The 12,733-nt window shown below is 38.4% G+C and overlaps 1 protein-coding gene across 2 annotated transcripts; it reads right to left on the bottom strand.

Moving 5' to 3' along the window:
* Window positions 1-3,853: 3,853 nt before the first annotated feature.
* LOC102714386 (flocculation protein FLO11) lies at window positions 3,854-10,490 on the bottom strand. Of its 2 annotated transcripts, none has more exons than XM_006657055.3 (8): window positions 10,078-10,490; window positions 9,385-9,431; window positions 7,728-7,876; window positions 7,331-7,520; window positions 6,802-7,101; window positions 6,558-6,635; window positions 5,415-5,903; window positions 3,854-5,077 (listed from the first exon to the last, which is right to left on the bottom strand). In XM_006657055.3, exons 1-8 carry the CDS (start codon window positions 10,331-10,333, stop codon window positions 4,628-4,630), a joined length of 1,959 nt encoding a protein of 652 aa, XP_006657118.3. In that variant the 5' UTR covers window positions 10,334-10,490; the 3' UTR covers window positions 3,854-4,627. The 2 variants fall into 2 exon arrangements, with proteins under 2 accessions (XP_006657118.3, XP_040381481.1); XM_040525547.1 differs by lacking the exon at window positions 10,078-10,490 and adding an exon at window positions 9,683-9,961.
* Window positions 10,491-12,733: the final 2,243 nt, after the last annotated feature.

Genomic DNA, 12,733 nt, shown 5'->3' with positions numbered 1-12,733 from the left:
ATATGCATGTTTGATCACATGCCTCGTGTAAGATCATCCGATGCACGTATATACAGACACCTATATGTATTTGTAAAAGAATTTTATTGGAGCCAATTAAAGAACTTCAGAACTAAAATTTATTATGATTGTCATTTGAGAGCTCAAGTGGTACTTTAAACTCTATTTTTCATAGATAATTCATTCATGAATAGAATGTGTTTTTTGGCGCGTCGAAGGAATCCTATAAGATGCGCACATAATTAGATAGTTGTGTTACCGGATGAATAGATACCTTCTTACTAGCACTACAAGTGGGCCCATGCATCATGCCTTCATTAGCTCGTTACGTATAAGGTTGTAGCGACCTTTTAATAGACGTGTGAATCTAATTTTATAACGGAATATGATAAGGCAATTGTATTGTACCCACAATTAATGCTCAAACTTTAGGGAAAAGAGTATTTATCATGTAAGCGTATCTATGCCAAAGGAGTGAAACCCTTATGGTTTTTCATCTTTTGGTTCATGAACTCCACTGAAAGCTCAATCTGTATGATCTAGCCTCAACTTTGTGCTTCCTTAGCACTTGTACTATATGCATGCTTACTGGTTAGCTAAAGTTGTTGTGCCAATGTGAGGTGTTGCTTTTAGTCAGTGGGTGGTCATCACTCCCCTAAAGTCCCCTTTAATTAACAAGTGCTTTGCAAAGGGAATACTTGACCAAGAAAGACTCCATGCAAACGTTTTTTTGCCCCTTTTTTTCTCATTCAAGCACAAAAGAACACAACAAGACAAACCATGAGACAAAAAACTCCAAATATTCTCACATATAGCTTGTATGGCACTAAAGTTATGAACTTATGATAACATAATAAAACACTCAAGATTTTTTTTTAATTTCAAAATAGTTCTATGTTACAAGCCAATTGTTGTTCTTCCTTAACCAAGGGGATATGATACATTTGTCTCTGCATAATTCCAACCAGAAAGATGATGCAGATCATGCATGCCAAGGACTCTACAATATTACATGTATATTATTATTAAAGTTGTTGACAGGGCACACAAGCATGAACACACAAAGGACATGCTGAGTTAGCTAGCAGTTCATCATTTTCTCACTCCGTGTTGGCAGATGAGTCAGTGCCACCTTGCAATGGATGTTGTCTAGGACATATCACCATTGCTCCCTCCTTTTTTTGGTTAGAAAAAAGCAACTTTAATTAGGGTAATTATACACGGTTATGTTTCTTCTTAACTAGGCTGGCTGTAGCATCTGTGGTGCCCTTGCTTTCAGGTGTGAGCAAATCAAGCACAAGAAGAGCCATTGCAATTGGCAGCATATCTTTGCATGATGGGACCATCCGAGTGTCATGGTTTGCATGCTATTTCTAGACGTTCTCTTAATTCTTTTTTAAAAAAATAAATGGATGTCAGTTCTCTTAATTCTTTTAAGTGGAGACAAATATATAAAAGAGAACAATTTAAAGGATGAGGTTATTAGGAAGCACTGGGTATATGGATACCATTTTTTAAAAAGAAAAGGCAGCATTTTACAACTGTACTAAATTATTTCTTGTGCATATGCATACATGTTTAATTTGCATACATTACCATTTCCCCCGTCTTATGTGTATTGTCAAAGTCATTTCCACCATCTTATGCTTTTCGTTGAAATTTGCTCTCTGTGTATATCCATAGAAATTTTGCTCTCATCGTCAAAGTTTGCTCTCTCTATGTATTGAATCAACCCACGAACCAACATTCTCGTATCCATACAAATTTTACTCTCGTGGCACATAAGGGTAAAAAAAAGATGAATCGCCACTAGCTAGGGATGAACGTGAAAACACGTTGATTTATGAGGAAACAGTGAGCTAAATTTTATTTTTGAGATGACAAAAATAAACCATAGTTCATTCGATTGAGCTATAGCGAGCCATGAATTACCCATGCCCCCCTCCCCCACTTTTAAAATTTTAAACTTGCCTAGTCCGTACTTATATTTTTAGCTAATTATCTGTTTAGGCAAAATAAATAAGCAGGAATAAAAAAAGGATTATTAGAGGGCTAAAACGAAATTTCTAAAGCTGCCATGCCATGCCATCCCGTCATGTGTTGGCCTATCAGCGGGTGCAAGCAGTCGCAAATTGAAAACCCTAGCTGGCCGGTTGCTCTGATGGCGACCAATGCATTGCACCGTAGCCTGACTAGTACCACGAAGCTTTCTCTCCAAACGGAGGGCCCCAGAGATAGAGAGACGACGGAGACACATGCATCGTTTAGTTGGGAAAAAAATTTTAGAAGAGATGCGATGTATACGGTCACACATTTAAAGTATTAACGCAGTCTAATTATAAAATAAATTTTAGATTTCGCGTGAAAACTACAAGACAGATCTTTTGAGTCTAATTAATCTGTCATTAGCACACGTCGGTTACTGTAGCACCGGTGGTTAATCATGTACTAATTAGGCTTAAAAGATTCGTCTCACGATTTTTCTTATGACTGTGTAATTAGTTTTAATGTTCATATATATATTTCATGCTTTATTTAAATGTCCAACGATTTAATATGATATTTTTAAAAAAATTTTAGGAATTAAACAGGGCCACAGACAGTGTCACGTTGGAATCAGCATGGGATGCACACAGCAAAGAAATTTCACACCTTTTGTGTCAATCCGGGGCCCCACCTGAGACAAGGATCTAGGATCTGCTGAAGTTATGGTGAAAGATATTGGCATCATCACATGGCATCGATGGATGCAATTGTTTAGCTGTTGTTATTCCTGTGTTAATTCGCATGTAGTACATACTTTCGTGAAACCAAGTCGACGTGGTGTTTCTGTGTATTGAGGTGGTCTTTGAATTATAGTACATCTTTGACTATAAAGTGTCCTTTTGAAATGAATGAGTTTTGTAGTAGGATTTTGAGTGGAATTCATTTGATTCCATGGCAGGCTAGACCGAACAATCAGGGGGAGATTGTTTGGTATTTTAATGAAAAAAATCAAACAGCATATTTATAAAAAAAAATAATTTGTGAATAAAACTTCTAAATATGTATTCTTAGCGGCCTAAAAGTTCATGTTGAAAAATAAACTTCGGTGAAAAAAACCAAAATCAACTCCAAATTTAATATGAAAATTTAAATTTTGACATATAAGCAAAAACGAAAAGAGGGAGTGGCAGTCCTATGAAATTCATGCAATAGCATAGCTCTAGCTAATCTGGTTAGTTTTTTTAAAATATATATATATATATGCCTATGCAAGATTTTTTTTTTTTTGGGTGTAGAATTTGTTCATCCAAAGTCTATACTAGTGATCATAGTTTCATTTAACTATTATTTCAGTGGGTGATGTACTTGTCGTAAGCGATACATATATGGAACTTTACCAACTTATCAATTTCAAGATAAATTGGTCTAAGTTTTAAAGATGCTTACGGTGGTAGAAAGCTCGTGGATACGTTCATAAAAGTGAGGATATGATGCGCGTGTACCGTGTTATTTTAAGAAAAATTATGATCATGAGATAATATATTGTTGATACACCAATACGCTCTATAGCTTATGCTCAGTAGTACCTTTCAATATTAATAAGCTTAATTTATTCTACCGTTCACGTAGTAATCAACCAGGCTTTATGCCAATTTATCGTATTATCAGTTAGTTACTAGCTTTCGCTACCTAGCTAGACCGAACAATTAGTCAGTCGTTGGGGCTTTACCATCAATGATCAGTCCCTCTGCTAACCAGATAAAAGATGAAACATTGAAAGATTATCTCACCTTTTATCTATTTTATGATATAGATAACAGAATTAACTATTAACAACTACTTTAGAAATGAAATGTAATGTGATCGACTTACATATATTTTTTTAAGAAAACACGTAATATTTAGCCGTTCGAAAAGCCTGCGCGAGGAATAATCTAGCAAAAAGATGACAGCCTTTGTGCTGCAATGATACCAGCCTGCAGTGCCCGGATAGCAATAATAGCACGGACGAACAAGATTTCCCTTTCTTCAGGCCGTCTCAGACGCAAGCAAAGCAACGCAAACACACCAGCAGCACGACGGCGACGTGGTCTCTACCCTTCTCTCCGACGCTGGTCGTCGCCGGCGACCAACACCGTGTGCCGTGCCATGGACAGCATCAGTCAAAGCAATTGTTTGGCCCCATGGAGATGCATGCAAATATGCAAATCTTTCTGCAGAACCGGGTCACTTTAATTTGATGGGTCAAGAGTGTACTGCTGCCTTTATCAACAGATCCTCCTCCCTGATTCTTTTTGGTATTCAAATCAGATCGTGCTGGCTTACGTCGTGACACGCCAGAAAAAAGGCAGGGTTTTTCAAAAGATTATATCATCAACATCCTGGACCAAAAAAGTTTCAGAGATGAAAACGATTAAGACAGATCAAACCTGCGATGGCAAAAGACACACAGGCACGGGCAAAAACCACTGGTAAAAGAACCTGTCAATGCGACAGGTAAGAAGTTCAGAATATACTAATAATTGCGACCAATGTTTCAATTTGTAGGTAAAACACAGTATGTTCCCAATGGCGCTGTTCTTGTGATCGCTACACCAAATAGGAAGCTCGAGCTGTTTCAGAATGAGCTGAGATGCATATATTAAAAGCAGACTGCATCTTTGCCAGCTACATCAAAAGACAGCTCACGCTTTGTATCAGACGCAAATTTGAAAGTTGGGGCTGCTTCTTCTGCACTGCGGGAACTGCTTGCCAAGTCGAATGAGAAAACAAGTTTATCGATAGTGCTTGATGAACCAAAGGTAAATTTGGGGATATCAGTACTAGCAGCTGGTGGGATACTTGGTGGCAATGACAACGAGGGAGTAGGTGGTGGCTCAGGAAGAGAGATTGAGGCTTTAGGAACAGGAAATGTGAATGTGAAACCATTGCCTGTGCTTTTATCCAAGACCTCGGCAGCTGGTGTGGATGTCGAGTCAGATTTTGGAGTATGTTGCGAAGAGGGCATTTCTGTGATTTCTGAGTTGGGCTCACTATTCTGAATCTTTGAACTAGACTGCTCAGCATTGGAGCTACTTGGAGGTGCCAGAACCTAAACAAAAGTACAGAGATGAGATTAAAGAACTATCCACAATTTAATGCTTCAGGCATCTGCTAGTAATCTGTTTAATCAGAAACAAACTTAAATGTGAAATCAGGAAATAGTATCTAATGAGATTATGAGAGCACTATTTGGCATCGCACTACCCAAACTTGCAGTGATTCAATCTTAGCTCACATAACCAATTGACTTTGTTTTAAATTATATATCCAGTGGCCAATAACCATTGGCAGTAGATAGCTACGAATTTCCTATTGTAAACTTAATAAGCATTTAACAGAATAGTAAATGTAGCATACTATACTGGGGGAAAAAGAGAGCAATGTACCTTAGTTGCGTCTGAAACCTTCTGTCGAGCACCACCGCTCACAGTGATGCTGCTCTCTCCATGACTAGTAGTAAAAATAGAATCAGGCTCTTTTTGCTGGATGCTGGTGACAAGAGAGGTTATAATTCTCTTTGCTGAAGTCTGCCTGAGCTCTAGTGGCTTTGCTGCAGGAGAAGGAATAGTTCTCTCGAGATGTTGGAGTATTTTGTGAGCTGTTTTGAATGACTTGGGATGAACAGATAAATAAGCAGGTTTGGAATATGAGGTATTTTCAACCATTGGAACACACCCAAGCGTTGAACCACTTTCTGTGATGCCTTTACCACGAGGTCCTTGCAAGTTGGATCCAGTATTTTTCTTATCAGCAGAGCTTTCCTTTGTAAAGGGAGTAGTAGCACCGGCAGTGACTCCGTATACTCCTTTGGAATGAGTTGATGATTGCACACCAAGAGCACCAACAGTCAACGCCATTTTATCCTCAAATAGTGCCTACATTTTGAACAGGGGGGATGAGAACAGGAGAAGCTGTGTATCATACCAATTACAAGTTTCAACAGAAAAGGAAAAAAAGGTACACCTCAGAAATTAGGTAATCAGCACAACAGTTCTAAGATGTAGCAAACAATTTTTTATCTTATTCTCAACTGTAACTAGGAAATTACAGTTCAAACCGCAGTTGCATGAACTACTGGCATATAAAATCATAAAAATCTACTGATGATTCAACCTTTGAAAGGAAGGATGGTGTCACGACATTCCATATTAGGAGATAAGTTGATAGCAGCAATCAATGTGCTCATAACAGTTTCAACACAAAATGCAGCTTATCTGGGCTTCATTCCACAGAGGATACTAAACAGTTTTGTGTGTTCGGTCTAAGTGGAATGGTATGAGTTCATCTTAACCTAACTCTGCAGTGTGAACTTAACCTTCTTAGGTTTGAGGAATGGAATTAGTACATCTATCAACACCCCACTCCATATGGCTACAATAGAAAGTTTGAAACAATTTCATGCCAAGAACAAAAATGATGGATGATTGGCAAAAGGAAGTATATGTGAGGTTGTGCTTCAAATAAAACACTGTGAAATAAGCTGATATATCATGGTGATAGTGAAGAAACATTAACTTGATTGACAATACCTTATTTCCAACAGGCAAAGGGGTTGAAAATTGTGGCTTCCCAGATGAGTTATTATAGGCATCACGAGTTCCTGTGTACTGTAAACAGACAACAAATGAACAGTAAATTTATAGCCCTCGAATGAGATTTAAATGTTTCTTTTTAGTTGCAGTGTTACAGCACAACTCATGGGACATGTAGATATCACACATAAAAACCAAATAGAGTCATAAATTCATAAGAAAGCTGTATAGAACTGTAGACCTTGTTAGATCTTGAGAAGACTGAACCAGTATAAGTTGTGCGAGAGGAAGTTGGAGGCAGAATTCTTCCTTTATTACTCTGTGGTGTAAGATAATTCGGGTAGATTTGGGCAACTGAGCCTGGCTCACATGCAGAAGCTGTAGCTACTTTAGGGAAAAATTTTGAGGATGAATTATCCATCTCAACTCCATGACTCAAAGCTCTGAATCTTCTCTTTTGAGACTCTTGTACAGATGCTGAGGTTTGTGCTTCCATATAGGCTTTTGCAAGTTCAATTGGTGACGAGGCAACATCAAGCACCTAACATGCCATTAAAAGAAAGTGACTAAATCAACCATAAGTTTACAGATCAGGCCAAGGGAGGAAAGAAATTGGTATGTCTTAAAAATTGTGAAGAAATTTTGCTCATGCTCGTTCTTACCAGTATCTAATTACACGATTAAGAGTAAATCACAACTGCAGAATAAATTCAGGAAACTAGGATGCACATAATGAAAATGTTGCAATTGCACAGATATGATTGTCTTACATTTGACGGTCCAAAGACATCAGTCCCACAAGGTGATTGAACACCAATTTGTTTTGCAGGCGTGGACCACTTGTCTGAAAATGTAATGGCTTCAAAACCTTTTGTGGAAGACCTTGGAATTCTCTGATCTTCATTAGATAGATCAGGAGTCCTCGAGCGCATGATCTCTATAAGGCGTTCTGTTTCATCCCTGTAATAAGACCAACGTGCACATTTAACTAGTTTCAAATTTCAATTACCAGAAGAAAAAAACTTCAGTGTTTCCGCCAATAAATAAGTCAAACAAAATATAATTAATTGTCTTCATGCTTTGAAAAAGATCTCCAAGCAGTTCAGCAAACATAGAAATTTTGAATTAAATCAGAATAAAGTTTTAGAGGTGCAAAAAAAAACATACCTAGAAAAATGCTTCTGCTTGATTATATTCTCAATTTCAGCGAGACCGCTGCCATCGTTTTGATTTCTACAATCATCTTCCAAGAGCAGGCTGGTTTTATTATCCAGAGTTGTAGCATTGGTGTTCTGTTCTATAGAATGACTCTGCATCTGCAGTTTTAAGTCAAATACAAAGATATCAAAAGTTGCCAGCAGATACTAATTCATGTCATGAACATGCTAACAGACTAAGAGAGCATATATCGTATTGCCCTTCAATACTGAAGTTCCAATAATGTGAACAAAAGCTTTTGGCAGTTCTTGACAAATACATACAGGTCAAAAGAGAGAATCTTTGTCATCGTAGCCACAACATTATATGGGATTCGGATCAGGTGCAGTGATAGTAGTGACTGCAACTTTGGCAGTACCCTATCACCAGCCATCCAGCAAACAATGAGGGTCCAGATTCAACTAGCTTTAGTTTAGAGTTTGCCATCGCAGCATGCGTGTATTTCTTCTTTGGATCTGAATTCTGTTGAAGTTAATTGAAAAAAGCTTTCAAAACAGCCATATCTTTTCGCTTTTGCTTATAAACTAAAATTTTAATTTTTTAAACTTAAAATTTTAATGATGTCATTCTCTCTTCTCTCATGAAGCCTTAGTATGATACATCAAGGATGTAAATTACGTCATATCATCTTAATTATTTTTAGCCTTATGATGATATATCAAGGGTGTAAATTACATCTTTTCACATCACCTGAATTATTTTTAGTCTTTCAAGAGTGTAAATTGCATCTCTTCCTCCAAAAAAGACACCATATAACCCAACCATTTATAACCTATGGACAATTGATAAAGTTAAAAAATATATAAACACATGAAAAAACATATAGTAGGTAAAAAAAATTTTAGAATTCATATTTCCTATATTATCACAGTTCTCCCGCAGCAATGCGTGGGGTATCCATCTAGTTACAAAAGCTTTCAAAGTCTAAAAGTTGGTCATTGTTTGCTCCCAAAATCAGTATAATTGGATCTTCATTATAGGTTGTCAACGGAACTTAGAAAACAAAGGTATATATATATATATATAAGTTTGACCAATAAATCATTTTTCAATCAACTGTTGGAGTCTGATGGTGGGAGAAAAGATGAATAAATTGAAGAATGAATCTGCACCGTCGCTTGTTTGCTAGATGGTTGGAGATTGAGTACTGCCAAAGTTGCAGTCACTACTATCACTGCACCTGATCCGAATCCCATTATGTGGACTTCAAAGGACTAGTTCATTAAACCATTGAAGAGATAAGGGAAGTGGGCAATGGACTCCCCTCAAATGGCTGGTGAGAAAAGGAAAATACATTTAATAACAACATTGGGTTCCTTTACTATGGACTTAACTGAAAAGCAGTTTAAACTTCAGGTGGGTGATGTACTGATGTTACACATTTTCTACTATACTACTGAAGTACCAATACCGCTGATAATTAGTAAATCAGCAATATCTAGCATGATCCAAATTCTCCTCACTATTGCAGAATTTTATCTCAGACAACATAACAATTATTAAATATATGAGAAACAAGCTCTATGTGTAGTCCATCTACACATTTACAACAGGAGGCAGAAGGCAATTAACACATTTAAGATTCAGGAAAAAGAATGCCACTTACTTGATGGGTTACTTCCAGCGACTCACGCTGGTCCATTTGATTATTGTCTGCAGACACACAAAAGGGTATCCACATCAAAACATGGACATTGTTTGCAAAAGAAAAAAAAAAGGAACTGGATCACAATGCAGATGAACAACAGACAGGAATAGCTTCTTCTATATAAAAATAATTATAAAAAAAAGACACCACTTCGCTGATATACACGAAAAAACTGAATGCATATGAGCTTACAATAATAACCACTGGCAATGATTCTCAAAAACTACTCTGCTTGATTCAATACCCCAATGCCAACCTTGTAATAAAGGATCCGGCTCCCCAAGCGGCGATTATGCTCATTACAAAGAGCAAAAACGTCCCAAATCACATTGAATGATCCATCACATCTCGTTATCGACAAGCTCGCTGAATAAGCTGCATCCTAGACTTGTGCTGTGGCACATAGCAATAAACCCTAGATTAATGCAGCAGTAAGATGTGATCGAACAAGTGACATTCACTACCAACCGCGTCAGTCTTAAACCCTAACTAGCGCAAAGCAGAACGCGAGCCAAAGATCAAACTAGACAAACGCACATCCCCTACCCCCACCCTCGGTTTCCTCCCATAGGCATGGCCAATCTATCAGCAAAACCAACGCGGAGCAAGAGAGAGATGCGGGTGCGGGTGGGGGTGGGGGGCAAAGATTACCGGAGGAGGCGGCGTTGTGGTTCTGGGCCAAGGCGGGGAAGATCCTGGAAGCCACGGGATCCTTGGGGAACCACCGGCGAGGGCCCAGCCCCAGCCCGTAGGGCGACGCGCGGTGCAGCCCGCGCCGCGGAGGCCGCCTCGACGGGCCTCCCGCGCCCCCGCCGTATCCCGCGCCGCCCTCCTCCCCCTCCCCCTCCCCCTCCTCCGCCGCCGCCGTAGCTGCGGGCGACCGCCACCGCCACTTCGCGTCCATCATCGTCGTCGATCCCCGCGCGCTCCCAGCCGCTCGCCGGTGATCCTCCGCCGCCGCCGCCGCTCGCTGGGGTTTTGGGTTGTTGCGTGCGGCGCCTCGGGTGAGGGAGCTGCTGCTGCTGCTACTTGCTGCAGAGTACGCGTAGTGTTTTTTTTTGGGGGGTGGGGGGAAGAGAAGCGGAGTGGTACAAATGTATGTTTGTACCTCTAAATAACTTTGCGGTATTGTTTTTCACGCACATGTTTTTTAAACGGTTAAACAATATATTTTTAAAAAAATTTCTATAGGAAAGTTGTTTAAAAAAATCATATTAATTTATTTTATAATTTTTAATAATTAATTAATTATGTACTAATTTATTACTTCGTTTACCGTGCAGGGGTAAGTTAAGTTACCATCCATGAAATGAACGCGGCCTAAGTTTATAAACCGGAAGTTAAATTTAAACATATTTATGGTTGATTTTTGGGATTTATGGTATTTTATTCATTAATCTTTGTATTTAGATCGTCAAAAGGCTTGTCAGTAATATGGGAGCCAGTGTTTCATTTCTTATGAGAAGCGACCGTGGGGTCATATGTGAACTCGACCTATAAAACCAGTAGCGTTGGGAAGCCTGAACCCTAGGCCTGCTAAACCAGCAAAGGAGGTGTCAGGGCGGTCGATGTTCGATGCCTACTACCATGTATCCATGTTGAACAAGGAGTTTGAATACTATCATATCTACCCGCTACGCGCCAAACTGATAGCCAAGGCCTTGTGTCAGACCCTGACAAAGCATTTAATGGTCATGTGTGTCTATTGTCCAAGGATGGGTAGGGGCATACAAGCCAACCTCGTCCTACCGGTCTCATGATGTAAGGAACTATATCCGTCTTATTTAAGAACGTAAAAGGCGGAAACAATCAGTGCTGGGAGTTATTCTTTAGTTGTAGACTAACAAGTATAAATATTTGGACACACGGTATACTCATGCGAACCCAACACACCTCCACCATACTAAGTTAACATTTGGGTGTTGTCTTTCACACCTTATTTTAAGCCATAAAAATTGAGCCCTCCGGCTACGATTCACATTATGTATTTAGCTAATATAAAACTCTTGTTTGAATTTTGCAATTAAGACCTGGATAACCATCTTCTTAAGAATTAATGTGGAATCTTAATGGCAGTTCTTTCTTTGGAAATAGAAGGGAAATCATTTTAGGCACTGTTTGTTTCTAGTTATGACTATTATAGTCTATATTATTGAGACATGTTACTATAGGAAAGATTATTATAAGGTAAAGTAAATATTGTATGGCAATGTGGTAATTAACTTAAAGGAACTAAGAGCATTGGATCTTTAGCCACTCAATAATATGGAAAAGCATCGTTGAATGAGCTTATCAGATTATAGTAATTTAGACTCTAGATTATAATAAACCGGTACAATAATCTAATGCTTTGTTTTAGATTATTTATATAATCCAAATTATAATAATTCTTAGCTGAAACATTACTAGCATAGTAGCGATAGTGCTTCCAGAATGAAAATCTGAAACATGAGTACGGTTCGTTTCTCTTGTAAGTAAAATGAGTGAGCATGTAACTAAAGAAGACAATATAATTATTGTCGACTAATTCTCCTGTAAAACATGATGACAGAAATCAGGATGACGAATGAAGGCAAGTGATGTTATGTCCTTGTGGAACGGAAGTACTTTTATATTCTATACTCCTATAAATATTTCAGGGGTGGTTCCGTCACCACCACCAACTCTCTCTTTTTTACCTATACCTTATTTTCTAAAAGAAAAAGGACCTTTTTTCTACTGATAGTATTATATTATTATATTACCAGTAGAATTAATTAAGCTATTAATTAAAAAGGTATTTTAGTACTTTGTTAATTAGTTGATCAGTAATATTTTATAATATCGATTTTCTTGGTAAAAAAAAGTAATACGCACATGAGTTTTGGTAGCCTGGCATAAGAGAAGATCGTTTTGTTCGTGTGCGTGTCCATGGTGGCGAGGCTGCGATACATGGCAGCCCAATGGAAGAGAAGGTAATGCGCATGTGACTTTCAGGCTTATGATTAAAAGACGATAATACCCTCTAAATTTTACTACTTCTAATATCATTGGTAGTATAATTTAATCATAACTATTTGATAAAAATATATCAATGTTGTTGATTTCGGAAAGAGGTTCAAAGAAAAAAATGATTATAGATCTCATATGTCAACCACTCTACTAACTCCACTTGTTATGAGAAGAAAATGACCATAGGATCAGGGCCGTTGACAAGGGTGTGCGAGATGGGCGATTGCATAGGGCCCCTAAATTTTTGGGGCCCACGCCTAGGAGTGGGCCACATATACACCTAGCACAGGCACATGCAGATAGTAATCACCAATTA

The sequence above is a fragment of the Oryza brachyantha genome, chromosome 6 (assembly GCF_000231095.2).
Source record: "Oryza brachyantha chromosome 6, ObraRS2, whole genome shotgun sequence".
Lineage (NCBI taxonomy): Eukaryota > Viridiplantae > Streptophyta > Magnoliopsida > Poales > Poaceae > Oryza > Oryza brachyantha.
The sequence above is the reverse complement of the archived record's forward strand: the minus strand, read 5'-3'. Positions and strand labels throughout refer to the sequence as shown.